We start from the raw sequence: 18230 nt of genomic DNA, 5'->3' as shown, positions 1-18230 counted from the left end.
CCAGTTTACTTAATGCTTTCGCCGCGCTTCAACGCCGCTGGACCGAGTTATCAAACACAAATACTCTGATTGACCATTGACCATTGACCGTCTCCTTGCTCTCGGTATAAGTCGCTCCGTCGTTTACTCTATTCACAAACACCATAATCTCAGATGCCTGTCAAGATCTATAGATCTTCAATTCCCGACATCAAGCCACTTGATATCGACCTTGTGAAGTTCGTCTTCTCAAATCCAAACAATGCACCAGAAAATCGACCTCTTTATGTGGATGCGGTAACTGGAGCCGTTCGCACATTTGCCGATGTTAAGCAGAGAACCAAGTCTCTTGCGCATGCTCTCCGTGAGCAAGGAGTCAGGCCCAAAGATATTGTGGCGTTCTTCAGTCCAAATAGTATCGACTATGCCATTACATGCTATGGCATACTCGGGGCGGGGGCAACGGTCTCTCCAGTGAGCGCGGCGTACACCCCGATCGAACTACAGGCGCAGCTCGAGACCTCTTCTGCCAAAGTCTTAATCGCGCATTCGTCATTGATCGATGTGGCTGAAAAGGCTCTCAAGTCATTACCACAAGTTCGACTTATCCAGGCAGATGGTGATCGTGATCGACATGGGAAACCGACGGCAGAATCTCTCGCGGTCACCAGCCCTGCCACAGATCTTGTCAGTATTGAGGCCACTGAATCAGGCGAACGCCTGAGTTTCATGTGCTTTTCGTCGGGAACAACGGGTCGTGCCAAAGGTGTGATGACCACGCATAGAAACATGGTCTCCAACATGCAGCAATGGAGGGCGCATTTTGCTGAGGATGCAGGTGGTAACGCGACGACCGTGACTTTCCTCCCTCTAAGCCACATATATGGTCTGACAAATTATATCTGCGTGAGTGTATACTTTGGTAACACTGTGGTCGTGTTGCCTCGGTTTGAACCGGTCCTGTATCTCGAAAATCTGCAGAAATACAAACCTGAGATGATCGTGGTGGTACCTCCAGTCATGTTGCTCTTGGCCAAGCATCCGTTAGTGGAGAAGTACGACCTGAGCAGTATAAGGAGGATCATGTCTGCCGCTGCGCCATTGAGCGTGGAATTGCGGGAAGAAGTCGAACACCGGTTCAAGAAACTTTACGGAACAACGGTGTATGGTCTACAAGCCTGGGGCATGACAGAGACCAGTCCACTAGGATCAGTCGTGACTATCGCGCGGGCCGATAAACGGCACACTGTCGGCAACATTACACCGAACATGGAATTCAGAGTTGTCGACCCCGAGACCATGAAAGATGTCGGTACTGATGCAGATGGCACTTCCAAGCAAGGAGAGCTATGGTGTCGAGGTCCGAATGTCACCATAGGTTATTATCGCAATAAAGAGGCGACGGAAAATGGATTCGCACGAGACGAGAATGGGACATTATGGTTCCGCACAGGTGACATAGGAACAATCGACAGCGAAGGATTTCTGTCCATCGTCGACCGGATAAAGGAATTGATCAAGTACAAGGGACTGCAAGTCATACCTTCTGAACTTGAAGGGAAGCTACTGGAGCACCCTGATATCGCCGATGCGTGTGTCGTTGGTCATTGGGTCGAGGAGCAAGCGACAGAACTTCCTGTTGGCTTCATTGTGGTCAAGGACAGTGCCAAGGCCAAGGGTGACAAGGCGACTGTCGACGGTGTTAATCAATGGCTGAATGCCAGGATTGCAAATCACAAGAAATTGAGGGGCGGACTGTACGTTGTCGATGCGATACCGAAGAGCCCCAGTGGAAAGATCCTGCGGAGGCAATTGAAGGACTCGTTGAAGGCGAAGTCGGCGGGCAAAGGATCGAAGTTATGAAGAGCTTTCCCCTTTGCTTGTTCCTCCATAAATGCACAGTTAGTCTCGGTCAATCGAATATTATCAGAACTCAAAAGGAGCTGCTACCGCATTTCAAGTTTCAGCCTTGTTCGGTTTCTCGTGATGGAGCGATCCAAATCCATATAATGTTGCGCCGACACTACACATGGACAATCGCTGAGCCTCTGAGCCGACGGAATGGTCCGCACTCAGAGCTCGCTCCCCAGCCGACGGCAGAAGCCCATAATGCCTCGTACCTTTTGCCCCTTCGGCGATACACCGAAAATCGCCGGGATTGGTCAGAGCGGCAACCGGCAAGCAGACCCCGGACAAGCTTGCCCAATGGTGCCCTCCCAGTTGCAAATTTGTCCGATCTCGGTCATTCAATGTCTCTGAACTTGAACTCTGGCGATCCGGAGATCACATCGGGCTACAAAACTTTGCAGAGAAAGCAGATTTCATTATGGAACTGCCCAGGGCGGGCTGAAAGCCTTGTCATTGACTGGCTGGTGCTTCCAGATATGACCCCAACCTACAAGCAGCTAGCTACGGATTCAGGGCCTGTACCGCTATGGGGAAAACTTGTTGAGAACTAAACTCCTTCTTGAAAACTGTGACGGTGAAACCGCGCGCCCTGAGATCATTGAGTATCGCATCTCTTTGCTCCATATCTACGATCTGAGTCATTTTATACCTCACCTACTTTTGGTGTTATCTGCTCATACGCCCAATGAATGCTCACCGTGTTCTAAGAAACAGAATTGATATCTAGGTCGGCATATCTTTCGTCAACATTCTCCGATGGTAATTGTTTCTTTTCCTACACGCTCATTCTCTTTTGCTCGATCATCTCCCGTACAGGAAATGAATAGTATTTCACAGACATCCCTCTTTCGTTTCATATCATAATGACAGGCGAACTCCATCACGATACCGTGGAAGATGACCATACCATCACGCGGGCTATTCCTGTCCAATCAAACCCGGACGAGGCAACTTCCCTAGATCTCAGCAGGACACCGACAGTACCAAGCAAGAGCCACGACAAGGACCGACCCAATCTATACCATGTCCAATCAACAATCTCACACCACGACATACAGGGTGTCCCAAGCCATAGCAGTTCATATATCGAGGTCAACGCCGCACAGTACGAACGCTTCAGCAATCGTCGCAAGGTCCTGATAACAAGCATCCTATCACTATGTGGCTTCCTCGCACCCATCTCCTCCACGACCATCCTCGCAGCCATCCCTGAAGTTGCTACTACGTATAACACCACCGGCACCATCATCAACCTTTCAAATGCTCTCTATCTGATCTTCATGGGCATATCGCCATCCTTGTGGGGTCCCCTCTCGACGATATATGGTCGGAGGTGGATATGTATCATATCGGCCGCTCTGTTCTTCGCTTTCAGCGTTGGTACCGCGCTGGCGCCCAATCTTGCCTCGTATTTTATTTTTCGAATGCTCACCGCCTATCAAGGGACATCATTCCTGATCGTGGGGACCTCTTGTTTGGGGGATATATATACACCCACCGAACGTGCGACCGCACTCGGTTGGTTTCTTTCTGGGACCCTTATCGGACCGGCCTTTGGGCCGTTCATTGGCGGGATCATCGTCACATTTCGCTCGTGGAGAGATATATTCTGGCTACAAGCCGCTCTAGGTGGATTCGCCACCATCTTGGTGGTTTTCTTCCTTCCGGAGACGATCCACGAGAAGAAAATCGAGGAACTGCGCGAGTTTCCGCGCAAGGAGCGTGCGAGAAAGATCATTCATGGGCTGTCCCCTTTCCGCGTCGCCATCCTGCTCTTCAGCTATCCAAATCTCCTACTGGCCGGTTTGGCATCCAGCTCGCTCGTGTTCAACATGTATTCGTTGCTAACACCGATCCGATATGTGTTGAATCCACGTTTCCACCTGACCTCTCCCATCCAGTCTGGCCTATTTTATATCGCGCCCGGCTGTGGTTATCTGGTCGGAACTTTCATGGGCGGGCGATGGGCAGACTACATGGTCAAGAAATGGATTCAGAAGAAAAACAAGCGCGTGCCCGAAGATCGGCTCCGGTCTTGCTATGCCTTCATGGGAGGACTGATTCCCGTGTGTATGCTCATCTACGGCTGGTCTGTCGATCAAGCGGTCGGCGGTGTTCCTCTTCCCGTTCTCGCCATGTTCGTCCAAGGTGTCGCGCAGCTATTCTGCTTCCCCAGCCTCAATACTTACTGTTTAGATGTCATGCAAGCCAAAGGTCTCTCGTCCGAGGTCGTCGCGGGCAATTACATGATCCGGTATTTCTTTGCCGCGGCGGGTAGTGCTGTCTGTTTACCTGCCATTCAGAAGGTGGGTGTGGGATGGTTCTCAACCATCTCTAGTGGATTTCTCATTCTCTCTGCGGTCAGCGTGTGGGCCACGACTGTGTGGGGCGAGAGCTGGAGACATGCTGTTGATGCTCGAAAGAAGCGGAGGCGTGCAGCAAAGAAGTCTGAAGGCCAGAAAACTGAGGGTGGAGGGTCTGGTGTGTGAACGTGATCATTCTTCCAGAGGTTTCCAAGTCTCACAGGTACCTTTGCAGACACCAGTTCTTGGAACGCCGCGGCATTCTGCCGAACACTTCTAACCGCTTCTTGTGATATCATTCGTCAACTTCCCATGGCAACAATGAAGCAGTCAGACCCTTAGCAATGAACTTGCTAGCTTGATCCTCGTCACGCCTGACTGGCGTGAAATCATGCTCCCAGAACAAGAAGTCCATGGCGATTCATGGGCACTCGGATCAATAGACAGGCCGCAAAACGGGGGCGGATAAACTCTTTCGTTCCAAGTCCGTCCGGAAGAAACTTGATCTGACTGGTCATACGACGACCACCACCGACTGCCAACTATCAAAGAAGCTCTTAGTGTCCCTCAAATGGGCTCGTTTAACAAAGAAGCTCATATGACACCATTACCGAGGTACTTGGCCAACTATCCTCGTACAGGTCGAAGGCAGAAAGCAAAAGAGTCGGCCGCGGCCTTAAATATCGCTGGAACTTTGGCCTTGACGGCTAGATTTCTCGAATGGGCCAATCAAAACCGCATGGCCCTCCATCATTAGTCATCGTAATTTCAAAGCATACACCTGCACGCATAACCAATACACCTGTGCATGGTGGTTAGAGGTGTTGCACAATGGTTTCGGGCTAGTGTGGTGTTAAAGTCATACCGGCTCTCCAGTATACCCCATAACTCTGTCGTTATCTGTTTGTTGTATAGCAGGCGAAGATATTGAATATAAGAACCCAAGACAATGCCCAACCCATCTGAAGTCAAACCGCCCAACAGCCTCACGAAACCCTCCACCATGAATGCCCTAATTGTGACCGACATAGGCAAGCCCGTCACACTGACAAAGTCTCGGGACATTCCCACGCCAGGCCCATCACAAGTCCAGATCCAAGTAACCGTTGCCGGAGTGAACCCGCACGACCAGAAATGTCGCGACGGGGGCTTCTTGATCGCCGACAAACTACCTGCGGTATTGGCCATGGACGTGGTCGGCCGCGTCACGACGGTCGCTGATGGCGTCACCAAGTACTCTGTCGGCGACCGCGTTGTCGCCCAATCGAGCCTGGAAGCAGGAAACCCGCAGAACGGCCTGCAGCAGTACGCGGTGGTAGACGTGGATCTGAGCGCCAGGATCCCGGATTCGGTGTCGGACGACGGCGCGGCGACTTTGCCGAGCAATATCATCGCGCCGCTGGTCGCGTTGTTCAGCGCCGATACTCTCGGGTTCCCTGCGCCGTGGACCAGCGCCGCCGCTGGGTTTGACTTTGCCGGGCAGACTCTCTTGGTCATTGGCGGCGGCACGAGCTGTGGTAAGCTCGGTGTGCAGCTGGCGAAGTTGGCGGGTATTGGACGGATTGTCGTCGTTGGCGGAGACAAGGCATTGCTGGCGTCATATGGTGCGACTCATGTTGTGTCCCGGCACGGCGGCGAAGAGAAGGTCCTTGCCAGCATCCGCGACGTCGTGGGTGATGACCTCATCTATGCGTACGATGCATACAATGTAGCGCCGAATCAGCATTTGGCGCTGAATGCATTGTCGAACACGAAGCGTGGTGTCCTGGCTCGTCTTCTGACTACGGGCGACCCCGACGCAGACAAGATTCATTCCAAGGCGCAGGGATATGAAGTCAGGAACGTCTATGGGAGTTCACATATGTACAGGGAGCTTGCGGAGGCCTTTTGGACTCGTCTCCCAGAGTATCTCGCGGATGGACGGATCAAGCCGTTGACAAGTTTTGAGGTTTTCGAACCGGGACTTGATGCAGACAAGGTGAATTATGTTTTGGATAGGTATCGAGATGGAGAGACGGTCGTGAAACCCCATTTCCATATCTCCGTTGTTTGAGATGGTGGCATGGTTTATGAGACGAGTAGTTGATTGAGTCTAGGTTGAATAATTGTCCGCCTTGTCACACCATTCCAATCCAGCCTTGCGCGTAAATGGCCCCTAAGAGATGCGACTAAACAGTGATAAAGTTACTCAACTTGTGTTTAGCCATCAAGCCTCGTCTCAGAGCATGTGTCCCCAAATCTTCACATATCAGTTCAGCGCAGGATCACAAGTACATTATTTCCCGCGACTCCACCGTGGTCCACTTGTCTGGAAGTCGAGGCAGGAATGGGCTGATCTCATGGAAGCTCCACCACAACCTTTTGGTATGACACACCTTCCTTCCATCGATCCAATGCACCTTGGATCGCATCAAGGCCTTCACCAAAGATCAGGGGAGGTGGCACACATTTGAACGATCCAGCTGCCAACGCTTCAGGTATGTAATTTCCCCAGATGGCAGTGCCGACTTCATTCTCAAGCAGGGACGTGCCATAAACTGATCAACGTGCGCATGTCAGCTAACTAGAACTTTGATAATGACGACCGAGAGAGCTGAGTGTCTTACCATTTCTGAATGCGATATCTTCTGGCAAGCCTTCTGGGAATGGCATTTCGACGCCAAGCACAGTCTGCACGAGTTTCTTGCCATTAAATTCTCTCGCTATTTTGGCGCATTGCTTGATACTTTCAGTTGTCAAGACTGCACAGTATGCTCCTCCAAAATCCAAATGCTTCAAATCGGTGATGATGTCATCGGCGACAGTCTCTTTAGTATGATCGTAGACAAACTTGGCTCCGATGGCCTTCATGGCATCAAGATTGTGAGCGCTGGCAGTGGTGGCGACCTCGTAGCCTGCAGCGACGACAAGCTGAATGGCACAAGCACCAAGACTTGTAGAGCCACCCCAGATCAAGACGACTTTACCGGTAGGTGTAGCATTGGGCATTGGAAGTTGTAAACCCAATGTGTCTTCCTGGAATAGGGCACTGGCCGAGGTTGACACTGCCAGTGGCAAGACAGCAGCTTCAGAGTAATTGATACTGTCCGGCAGTTTTGCAGTTCCTTCTTCCCTAGCCAGAGAGTACAGCTGGAAAGCACCTCTTCGTGGATCCTTCTTCGCAAAAGGATCAAGAGAAGTGACTACACGATCTCCAATTTTGAACTTGCTGACTGATTCTCCGACCGCAGTGACCTGGCCGGCCGCGTCCAGACCGAGCACGGCAGGATATGGAAGTGGGAACATACCAGTAGCTTGAATAGCCCAATCAACCGGGTTGATCGCAACGGCATGATTTCTGACGACGATTTCGGTCCCTGACGGCATGGGCATTGGTGCGTCGTCTACCTTGAAAGGTCGAGCTTTCGCAGCGGTGAGCCAAGCAGCTTTGTTTGTCATGGTGAATGAGCTTCAGTGCTATATACGTACTGTAGAGTCTTTGGTCGGAGGAAGTTGCGAGGGTAGAGATGGATGGGGAAAGTCTCAAGTAATATGCAGGATCCTTCGTTCTTTATATCTATCCATCTTGTCGTTGGACCCATTCTCGTGCAATGGGAAGTTGCAACCACATCTCGGTCTTAAAGAGGCTCCTGTATATCCGCGATCAAAGGACTTACCTATTGATCATGGAAAGGAAGAGCTTGTTCATTACCCGGACCGATCGGGCTGAGGTCCTAGATTATCGACGCACATGGAGTGATCATTGATGGTCCAAGGTGGTTCCGTAATGCTGGTAACTATGCTCAGAGACGCGAAAAGGACCACATACCTACTGTACGTGCGACACAAATCTCCTGAACGGTTGTCGATAGCGTCAAATGGATAGAAATGGAGGTGTTTGGAGTTGCTTTGCGCTAACCCCTTTTCATTCCGAGCGCGATATTGGCCATAAAGGGATTAGCTCGAAACTATCCACCGCTAACCTCTATCAACGAAAAGCGCAACGATCACCCACTGGCGGGATTCTTAACTCCGGGTTGCCTAAACACCCTATGGATCGTGATGCTGACGATTGTCAATATTGCTGGACGTTGTCAATTTCATCGCTTTTCATGCAGTCGCAATTGGAGTATTATCATCGCGAAAGGTTTGTTCCAGTCCCGAATTCTGGAGGCACTGCGCCGAATCTCCCCATCATATTAGTGCTAGTACCTTGAAAAACATGGTCAATCACGGCATGTCTCGGGCCTGTGTGGGATGCAAGCAGAAGCGGAAAAAGGTACGCGACATTGCGGTTTCGCGGATCACTCAGTACTGATCCATATGTAGTGTGATGAAGGCCGCCCGGTAAGCGCGATGCCCGACTGACCTTGCCTTGGTCCCGTTTCTGCAAATCAGTAGACCAGTATCAACAAAGACCCATGTTTTCCCTGCAAGAGCCAGCAACAAGCACCTGGCAAATTTCGACACCTCTCTTGCTTGGTTATACGTCGACCGACTGACGTTCATTCAGGCCTGCCAAAGATGTCTCAAGCGTGGGGATGGCTGCTTCTACCCGAACACTGCACTGCAGTTCTTCCGCCATGAATACGACGACAAACGCCGAAGCGCAACACGTATACGTCCAAGAAAGTGTGCTGACATCTCACTATTGTCACAACCTTCGTCAGATCGATTGGACCAGAAGGTGGACATTGATCAGCTCGCGATCACCATCTGCGTTGAGGAATATACTGCCATTTCTCAAGACCTGTCAGTATCCAGAGGCTATCTAAGCTCTCTCCGAGCTATGATTCTGATGCTAGGCCCCGGTTCCATTATTGCGGAATCTGCCAGATTAGTAGGCTTGGTGACTCTGGGCAACAAACTGCAGAGACCTGACATTGTTCGACGAGCGTCCGTTTTATACCCATATATCCTTCGTTCTTTCCAGCTTGCAATCTCCAAGACACCTTCTTCCAGTACGGTCGAGTCCCTGACGACCATAGTGCTTCTTGGTTTATATGAGGTATGTTTCTAACCCGGGACTTGAAGTCATATCTAAAATATGGGCAGATGATATCTGCAACAACCGCTCATTTTGGTGGGCATAGAGCCCATTTCAAAGGTTTACTAGCAATCCTATCAAGTAAGGACTGCGACAGAGATTACTCTCCTGCCCCTGGGGTAATGAAGGACAAGAGTATACAACTATCAATCAGTTCGTTGAGTGAAGTCTTAATTGTAAATGTTGCTCCTAATGGCCTTGATCGCCATTGTTGTCCCCTCTTTCCTCCTTCTCATATATACTAACCAGGATACGTATCTACTACAATCCAGTGGCCGCACAACATCACCATCCTAAGTAGCCCTCAGAACCCAACAAAATCTCTTGATGCCCTCCTCCTTCGATTCGCTCCCTTTTTCCGCCACAACCACGATCTCCTTCTTGCCAAGGTGAGTTCGTCAGAAAAGCTTCTTCGGACCCGAGAATTTGCCATTTCGATGGACGAAGAATTTGCGAGATGGTCTTCAACATTGCCAGACATGTGGCTGCCGAAGACAGTGGGCTATCTTGCCTCAACAGGAAGCAAAGAGCAACGAGTCTCCCCATTTGATGTGGTAGATCGCATAGATATCTACTTCGACTGTAAGCATGGGACGAGCCCTGATGATACCTACTCAAAAGCTGACATGCCTTTTACTCTCAAATTAGTGTTTGTGGGCGTGGTCTGGAATGCTTATCGCAAGTGTCGCCTTCTGCTCCTCAACTTCGTCCTCGCATGTTCGGATCGGCTTGGTGATGACCCCAACTTACCAAAGGTCTCGGAAAGTTACCAACGGAACAGCTTGATCAAGAAAGCGCGAGACTTGTCCCGAGCCATCGTAGCATCGATTCCGTTTCATCTCTATCGAAACCCAACCGCTTTGCTCAATCGATCAACGGAAGCAGGTGAATCAGCTGTGCAGGGAGAGACACTGCACCCGAACAGTGCATACAGTGGTCTCCTCTTGATGCATGTACTTCAAGCAGTGTCACATCTGCCAATTATTCCTGAGTCTAGCAGAAAAAGCTTCAGTGGGGCTCTATCATGTATTCATGAAATCATGGGGATCGGACAAGCAGGGCTGTTAGCCAATGTAGGGTGCCCCTACGCCATACTCCTGCATTGCTCATGCATTCTCTTGGCTTCCATCTGCTGACGGGAATCTCAGCCTCCCCTCACCCTTCCCGGCGAATTTCTCATCGAAGGCCACGTACTTGCATGGCTCGGGACGATAATCCATCATTCAAACACTGAAACGAGGAATAAAGTGTTTGGCTGGGTGGAAAACTCAGATCCACTGGCCTGATGTGTCGTTTGCTGCCGAAATGGGTTATGTGACCGAACAACATTAAGGTGTTGGTAGAAGAACTTTCCCGCTCAACCTACAGCGCCAGATCTTTATTGTTTGCAAATTTTCAAGACCATGCCATTCGTCTGGTAAGTTTGTTCATGTTCTCCTACACCACCATAGCGGTCAGGTACAGCACCAACGCTGTATGATGCTGCTGCAGGTATGCCACAACAGCTCTGAACTCGTTCTCTGCACGTCCTTTGCACCACCAGTGGTCAATGTGACACAGAAAGCCCAGCCAACATCCAAATAAGAAGATGGTGCGTGTATCAAGTCGTTGAAGACGCTCCATGAAGCTTTTATCGACAGCTTGCATAAACTGCATGAATTTGAGTCCATTATCTGTCGTCCTCGGAATATTGCTCATACTACAAACTCGACGGAGTGGACGCAAGTAAGGATGGTCCTCACAGGTCGATTCTCGCCTGATATCAAACAACTCGACAAGCGACGCAGGGATTCCATCTGTTCCTGGTCTTTCATCGTGAAGAAGCGCAAGATTGAGGTCCATGTCTTCGAAATATGGCATTATCACCGTACTCGAAGCCCGGATGGATGCAAGACTTATCAATTCCACCAATCCAATCTGATTTTGGAACCAGGTGAACGACGAAGGTTGAAGATCATGCACGATTGAATTTTGGGGACGTGCAACACCATTATCCGTGTACGATAGCATACTGAGAAACATCGATGTTGTCAAGACTGCATCGGTCTGTTGGTCCCAATCATCATTCAGCACATGTCGGAATATTGAGATGGCCTGATTCCAATGCCCAAGCTCCTCTTTTGACGGATTTATTTGACCTGCATGAACTCTTCTATGTGCGGCAGCCACCGCCAGGGTCACATGCATGACGTGCGTATGCTGCGGCACCAGGGTGAGCCAGATTGGCCGTTACAAGTTTTCAGGAACTTACCTGAAAAGCCATGCGGGGGACCTCTCGACTGATCTGAATAAAACCACCATCTTCCAGTGTTGCTGGGGATGCAGCGATGACGAAGTGATGCAAGAGATCAAGATCGTGCATGGTGAAGAAATCCGAATTTTGCACGAGGATATCTGGACTTTTGACACCTGGCCAGAGTATTGTTGGCTTTGGTGGTATGCCTTCCACACCAGGGCTGACCATTCTGAATTGGTTATAAGAGCAACCAACATTACGTTGCGAGCATCGGCGACACTGGGGTCTTGCTTCGTCACACTTGAAAACCGCAGACTGTCAGACAAACGAATGGGACATTTGTCTATGTGAATGGAGTCAACGAACCTTGATCTTCCTATGCTTGCATGTTGAACATCCGCTCCTCGATTTGGTATGTGTACGCTTCGGCCGATAGGAATGGTTCGACCAGATGCCAGGTTCGTTGGCTGACAGCTTGATTACGCCCAGTCCTTTTTTGCCAGCCTCATCCAATTCGGCATACGGCATAATGATACTGAATACTCGAATGAGGAAATCGAATTGATGTTCGAATCCAAAGAATTCTGGTCATGTCCGCATTTAAGGTGGTTTAATGCCAAGAGACCCCTTGCCATCCCGAATACGATGCACAGCCACAAAAGCGGCTTCGTATTGCTCGATTTCCTCTTTCGGATATATAGTTGCTTTCTGGCCAATCATTGCTCTGACTCAGAAACCCATCCTTCACAAGGCTAAACACGCTTTGCATACGTCAACCTTTGAGTTTCCCATGGATTATATCGCCGACATCACCGGAGAACCCGGTATATAAGACTGTCGATTACTTAAACTGTGCTGCGCCATTGAACTACGACTCGAGGTATATTCGACAGACTATTAATTATTGAGCATGCCCCAGGGACGGCGGCCTCCAGTTCTTCAAGCGCAACAAATGTCACCATGAGGCCACTCTTTCTGCATCTCGGCTTGCTGCTGTCCAGTACAACTATAGCAGCCCCGTTGACTGGTTGCCCACGAGACCCAAAACCCATCGATCTAGGCTATACGAGACACCAAGTGGCCTATCAGAACCTCACCAACTCAGGCTATCTAATCAACGTGTACAAGAACATCCGGTTCGCAGAACCAGCGGAGAGATTTCACAGACCTGCATTTCCGCCTCTCTGGGACGAACCGGGTGTGGTTCGGTCGGGCAATTATTCCCAGGACACGCAATGTGTAAGCGCTGTGCCGCAAGGAGCGGAAGCCTTGTTTCCGGGACTCAACGGCACGGTCTTTGGCAATGAGGACTGCTTGTTCCTTGATGTTTATGTACCAGATGTACTTTCCTGCCAGAAATCCACATCTGCTCTTCACAGTGCTGGCGTTCCAGTGCTGCACTGGCTGCATGGTAGCGCATATACGTTCGGATCAAAAGAGTTGGGATTCACCCCATTGGGACTTTTTGACCAATTACTTTCGCAAGGGACACCCTTCATCCTTGTGGTCAGCAATTACCGCATGGGCCTCTATGGCTGGGCATCCTCCCCGAGTGACGAGACAACGCAGCCGAATGTCGGACTATATGATGGGCTGGCAGCGTTGAAATGGTCGGAACGGTATATTCACCACTTCGGAGGTGATCCGAGCAGGCTTACGGCTGGTGGACAGAGCACGGGCGCAGCAATGGTCGAACTCTTGTCTGCAAGTCCAGATAGCGTGGATCTACCCTTTCAACATGCTTTTTTGTCATCTCCGGCTTTGTCTCTGAAAGCAAATGTCACGGAGCGGCGACAGGACGTCTTTGACTCCATTTTGAGTGCTGCAAATTGCTCTTCTTTGGTTTGCCTGCTGGATATGAACGAAGGGGCGCTACGCGAAATAAATCGCTATCTGATCAACGATACCCCGAGTCTTAGCGGAGGAGGCAATCTTGGGCCAGGCATTGGATTCGGGCCAATAGTCGATGAATTCCTTGTGCCTGAACTCCCGATAGCGAACCCAACTCTCGATAAGAGCTTAAGTCGGCTCAGAAGCATGATCGTCGCCAACATGGCTAATGAGGTCTGTCACTTGCGTTCCCTCATCCTTTCTGCTTCCCTCTTGTATTCTCACAGACTGTTTGTTATTACAGGGTGCCATTACCTCCTCCGATCGCGATATGCCTGAAGCATTCCCAGAGCTTGTCCGAAGAATACTTCCCTCCTCGACCAATGAAATAATCTCCACGATTCAATCACTTTACCAGTGGCCAGATGCGGCTCCAGAACAACTCGCTTGGCAATGGACTGCCGACGCAGTGTTTGCCTGCCACTCTTTAGCCTTGGCAAAAGCTGCGAACACGTCAACTAGGAGGTATATCATGTCGATTCCGCCTGCGTATCATGGTCTCGATCTATTCTGTAAGTGCTTGCCTACTAGCGTTATCTTCTATCAGACACACATGTGCTAATACTGACATCTTGGATAAGACTACTTCTTCACAGACGAGGAGACAACTCCCGTGAAAGATGTGGGCATTGCACAATCGTTACAGACGTTGCTCTGGAAATTTTTATATCAAGTCGAGCCTTTGGAGATTGATTCCGGTGCCGAGTGGCCTTTCTATGGCACTGGCAGCTTTCTTAACATTACTGCTGCGGGCTTGGAAGTTGAACAGCTGGATGACAAGGAATCGCGACGTTGTGACATTATCAATAGGATTATGGCTGACCCGGAGAATGGAATTTGAGTAGTAAGGAGCAGTTTAACTACTTTTGCCAAGCTTTCGGCCGAGGTAATATGTACGTTTGGGATATGTTTGCAATGGCAAGAAGCATGGTACCACAGGAGCAATGCTCGACACACTTTGGTGCAAGTGTGGCAGGCGGCCTCCCTGGACAACATGTGGGGAATCAGGGTACGTCACATGAGGAAGGACTAGATGGTACTCAAGGAAGACATCGAAGCTAGCACGGCAGATAGAACACTCTGAGAGTAGTACAACCCTGATAAACTGTGCGAAGATGGTGAATGTTGAAGAACGGAATAGGCTTTGTTCGATCCGTGCCTTAATACTGGGTCACACCGTCAATGAGGGTCGGCTTCCAGTATCCCGACCACATGTTCGAACTCATGTACTAAGTTAGACACGACTATGTCGACTTCCACTGGGATTCGAAATGCTCATAAGAGTTCCATCCAGTTTGCGGGTCTAATGGATTGCTCCTAATTGCTTACACCTTCGTCGTATCGCTGACCATTTCTTTCTCGATGTCTCTTGGTTCCACCGTTTCTGTGGAGTGAACATGGTTTCTGGCAGCTCTTCTTTGCATAATTTGTAGTCCACATGCCCATATAGCCATCAAGATACTCACTGCGATCATCGCCCACATACCACGCTACGGTATTCGTCAGTAAAGAGCGTTTCCAATTGCTCTCGGATTTCTAGGAACTCACTGTGAATTTCGGCGCAAAGTTTGCGGAGTAGAACACGATCGACCACCAGGCGTTGACCGCATTACTTCCAAGATTCATGCTCGCGATAACGATTGCCCGCAGAGAATCTTCCTCGTACCGAAGGGCGTCGTTGGCCCACGCAAAGAACGTCGCTTGACACGCATAGACCGAACCCGCCCAGTAATATGCACCAAAATGTCCTCCAATCCCGGTGCCAGGAGCGAGGATGATGGCGGAAGTGATGACTCCGGTGATTGCGATCCAGTATGCAACCAGGTATCTCTTCCCACCCAGAAAGTCTGTGAGGGTCGCCCAAAATAACGTTGAGACGATTCCGACAGCTGGGACCCCTGTCGGATAATTGTTCAGTTGATATACCGAATATTTCTTGTCGGGATTGGCCTTCATATACAGTGCCAACAAGCTATTTGTGCTGAAGCTCTCGGTCTCTCCAGCGATGATCCAGAGTACAACGAATCCATAGAATTGCCAGGAGCTGAAGACGCGCTTCACAAATGCGAACGTGAGTGGCTTTTGCTCAGGGACCTCGGGCACTCGTGAGATCGCCAGTGCGCGTTCTTCGGCGGATAGATATGGCGCTGTCGTTCTTGATGGAGTGTCGGGGAACAAAAAGAAGCCATAGACCGCAATTGGTAGGGTGATAATGCCATCAATGATAAAGAGCCATTGCCAGCCTGCAAGATTCTGTAGTCCGTTCATACTTTTGTATATCCCAGACTGGATGAAACCGCCGAACATGGTGCCGGCCAAGCCTGAAGCGGTAAAGATTCCACTCCGTTTACCAAGCTCGCTCTCCGTGTACCACGAACCTAAGATGTAGTGGGTCCCGATGAAAGTGCTAGATTCAGCCATACCGACAAAAAATCTGATGGCCATGATGTGGTGGGGAGTGCTTGCGGCGGCAGTTACCATGGTCAAAGCAGCCCAGAGAACAACCATGGAAGGGAAGAATATCCGGGGCTTGATGTAGTAGAGGGCTAGATTACATGGTATCATCCCACTGTGAGGTTCAGTGAGCACTGTTGTATCATCTGCGAAGTAATGTGGACGTACACGATGTACCCGCAGGTAAAAATGGTAGTAATCTGGGTCAGCTGATTGCCCTTGAAGTTGAGGTCTTCTTTCATGCCAGAAACATATGCCTGAGTAAGGTTGGACCTGTCGAGATAATTGAAAAAGTACCTTCACGCATGTCAGTTGAAATGAATAGGAATATGGTATCAATCTGAGTAGTGGCAAGCAACATGGAAGTGTTCATACACAGTTGCTGCTCACAACGTTTCCAATATACTCACATAAAACAACAAAATGTTAATATGAAGAAATCGACCTTGCGTAAGAGCTTCCTCTCCTCTGGTGTCTTCTCAGACCTCAGATAGGTCCGAAATCCTGACGGTTTCGCCATGGTCGATTATCTGCTCGCCTCCCCTATGAGCTTGAGAAAAAGAAGCACGAGGAGTAGGATGCAAGAGAAATGGGTTTTGACACAGCTTGCTCGTGTTTCTGGAACAAGAGTTTTAAAGATTCCACGAGAGCGGACCTTGCACATCAGCAGCTGGAAGGTCGTTGGATTTTCGACCGCTTATCATTCACAGAATTCCGACTACCAGGGACCATGCCACACACGTCAAGCGAGCGTCCATCTCCTCGATACGTGAATAATGTCCGGTGACCCTTTCCCAGGGTTGGACTAAATGATCGACATGCCATGGTCGGTATTTGATCAGGATATGGATTTAGTTGGAGGGAGCGCGAATCCCCGCTGTTCACTTCTCCAACAACGTGGATGTAACCATGCAAGTGGTTCCACCAAGTCCTTCGACACAGATCCTTCGGTGCTGACTCCGATAGTGAAATGTTGACTGCCACTCGTAATTAACCGACCGGTGAATCGGCGATGGCTGCTATGAATGTGTCTATCCAGAAATACCCAATGTAGATGCCTAGGTGAGTAGTTACGAAGTAGATAGATTCGTACATGATTGCCCCTAAACCTGAGGTCGGCAAACTTGCTCTAGAAGGCCGGTCTTGGCAGAACCACACGTGATCGGCTGATATCCCTAATTCGTACTGTACCAGCTGCGACACGAACCGCCTTCCAGTAAAGACGGACATGCATCAATCTTGACGATCATCAAGCCTTGCCAATAATCATGCCGCCTTGGTCATACTGACCTCTTGCGGACTTTCCAAGTGCTTCACAGCAAACAGTAGGTGCCATGGCTGACAGTCTTTATGGTATCAAGCAGGCTTCCAAAACAAAAGTCAAAGAGATTTCCTCATCCACATCCCTTGCTTTCTCTTCCAATCTTGCCTCACTAATCTCCAGTAAATCGTCGAGTAAAGAGAAAGCCACATCTGGCCGACCTCGACCCTCAAACTCCAAAACAGACATCTTCAAAGCCCATAACAAGAACGTCAAAAAGCGCTCAGCTGCGGACCTCGAAGATGGTCAACAGCGCCACAAAACAAGAGATGAAATCGGTTCCGTTGACGCCGCAGAGTTGCATAGGTCCAAGAGGAAAATGGAGGATAAGGTCAGGATATACAATGCCATGAAGCGTGGAGAATACGTTGGTCGGACTGACCATGACGAAGGTGGCCTGGTGGATTTTGATCGGAAATGGGCCGAGAAGGAGATGGCACATGGCACCGCCAGGGACGAGACTTCGGAATCGGAAGATGACAATGTCACAGATGAGGATGAAGTCGTGGAATACCTAGATGAATTTGGTCGACTTCGAAAAGGATCCAAGGCGCAAGCTGCTCGCGAAGAGAGACGAAAGGCCACCAAAACTCATCTTGCGGAAGAGGAGGCACGTTCTTCTGCACGGCCAGCTATGCCAGAGAACATCATCGTTGGAGACACAATCCAATATTCTGCCTTCAACCCAGATCAAGTCATCGTGGATCGTATGTCAGAAATTGCCAAAAAGCGGGACAAATCTGCTACCCCTCCACCTGAAACCCATTACAACGCAAGTGCAGAGGTGAGGTCAAAGGGCACTGGCTTTTATGCCTTCAGTCAGGATTCTGAAGAGAGGAAGAAAGAAATGGAAGCTCTGGAGAAGGAGAGAATGAAGACAGAAAGTACCCGCAAGGAGAGAGAAGACAAAAAATCTCAGCGAAAGAAGGAAATTGAAGAACGACGCAAGCTGATTGCCGCCCAGAGAGCTAAGGCGCAAACCGACAAGTTCCTGAATGAGCTTGAAATTGATGGTCTTGGACCCTGACGACCTCGGACAGATCTCTTTGGCCAATGGCAAAGGCCGGCGATCGCATTGTGAGTGAACCTTCACCGTGAAGACTTCTAGTCACA

General features: G+C 49.8%; 8 protein-coding genes across 8 annotated transcripts; 6 read left to right on the top strand and 2 right to left on the bottom strand.

Moving 5' to 3' along the window:
- Positions 1–153: 153 nt before the first annotated feature.
- On the top strand, positions 154–1842 carry LTR84_000819 (uncharacterized protein; the record flags this gene model as incomplete). Its single annotated transcript, XM_064844448.1, has 1 exon — positions 154–1842. One exon carries the CDS (start codon positions 154–156, stop codon positions 1840–1842), a length of 1689 nt encoding a protein of 562 aa, XP_064712308.1.
- A 908-nt stretch (positions 1843–2750) lies between these two features.
- Positions 2751–4376, top strand: LTR84_000818 (uncharacterized protein; the record flags this gene model as incomplete). Its single annotated transcript, XM_064844447.1, has 1 exon — positions 2751–4376. One exon carries the CDS (start codon positions 2751–2753, stop codon positions 4374–4376), a length of 1626 nt encoding a protein of 541 aa, XP_064712307.1.
- Positions 4377–5139: 763 nt separating this feature from the next.
- Positions 5140–6243, top strand: LTR84_000817 (uncharacterized protein; the record flags this gene model as incomplete). Its single annotated transcript, XM_064844446.1, has 1 exon — positions 5140–6243. One exon carries the CDS (start codon positions 5140–5142, stop codon positions 6241–6243), a length of 1104 nt encoding a protein of 367 aa, XP_064712306.1.
- A 284-nt stretch (positions 6244–6527) lies between these two features.
- Positions 6528–7628, bottom strand: LTR84_000816 (uncharacterized protein; the record flags this gene model as incomplete). Its single annotated transcript, XM_064844445.1, has 2 exons — positions 6528–6727; positions 6797–7628. The coding sequence occupies 2 exons, from the start codon at positions 7626–7628 to the stop codon at positions 6528–6530; spliced, it is 1032 nt and encodes a 343-aa protein (XP_064712305.1).
- Positions 7629–8391: 763 nt separating this feature from the next.
- LTR84_000815 (uncharacterized protein) lies at positions 8392–9382 on the top strand (the record flags this gene model as incomplete). The annotated part of the gene is made up of 4 exons (XM_064844444.1): positions 8392–8448; positions 8499–8516; positions 8587–9177; positions 9314–9382. The coding sequence occupies 4 exons, from the start codon at positions 8392–8394 to the stop codon at positions 9380–9382; spliced, it is 735 nt and encodes a 244-aa protein (XP_064712304.1).
- Positions 9383–12412: 3030 nt separating this feature from the next.
- LTR84_000814 (uncharacterized protein) lies at positions 12413–14183 on the top strand (the record flags this gene model as incomplete). The annotated part of the gene is made up of 3 exons (XM_064844443.1): positions 12413–13516; positions 13587–13854; positions 13924–14183. 3 exons carry the CDS (start codon positions 12413–12415, stop codon positions 14181–14183), a joined length of 1632 nt encoding a protein of 543 aa, XP_064712303.1.
- Positions 14184–14667: 484 nt separating this feature from the next.
- LTR84_000813 (uncharacterized protein) lies at positions 14668–16316 on the bottom strand (the record flags this gene model as incomplete). Its single annotated transcript, XM_064844442.1, has 4 exons — positions 14668–14832; positions 14891–15911; positions 15965–16093; positions 16207–16316. The coding sequence occupies 4 exons, from the start codon at positions 16314–16316 to the stop codon at positions 14668–14670; spliced, it is 1425 nt and encodes a 474-aa protein (XP_064712302.1).
- Positions 16317–17130: 814 nt separating this feature from the next.
- Positions 17131–18144, top strand: LTR84_000812 (uncharacterized protein; the record flags this gene model as incomplete). The annotated part of the gene is made up of 1 exon (XM_064844441.1): positions 17131–18144. One exon carries the CDS (start codon positions 17131–17133, stop codon positions 18142–18144), a length of 1014 nt encoding a protein of 337 aa, XP_064712301.1.
- Positions 18145–18230: the final 86 nt, after the last annotated feature.

Source organism: Exophiala bonariae (genome assembly GCF_035927105.1).
Source record: "Exophiala bonariae strain CCFEE 5792 chromosome Unknown scaffold_1, whole genome shotgun sequence".
Lineage (NCBI taxonomy): Eukaryota > Fungi > Ascomycota > Eurotiomycetes > Chaetothyriales > Herpotrichiellaceae > Exophiala > Exophiala bonariae.
Note: the sequence above shows the minus strand (reverse complement) of the source record. Positions and strands in the feature narration are given on the sequence as shown.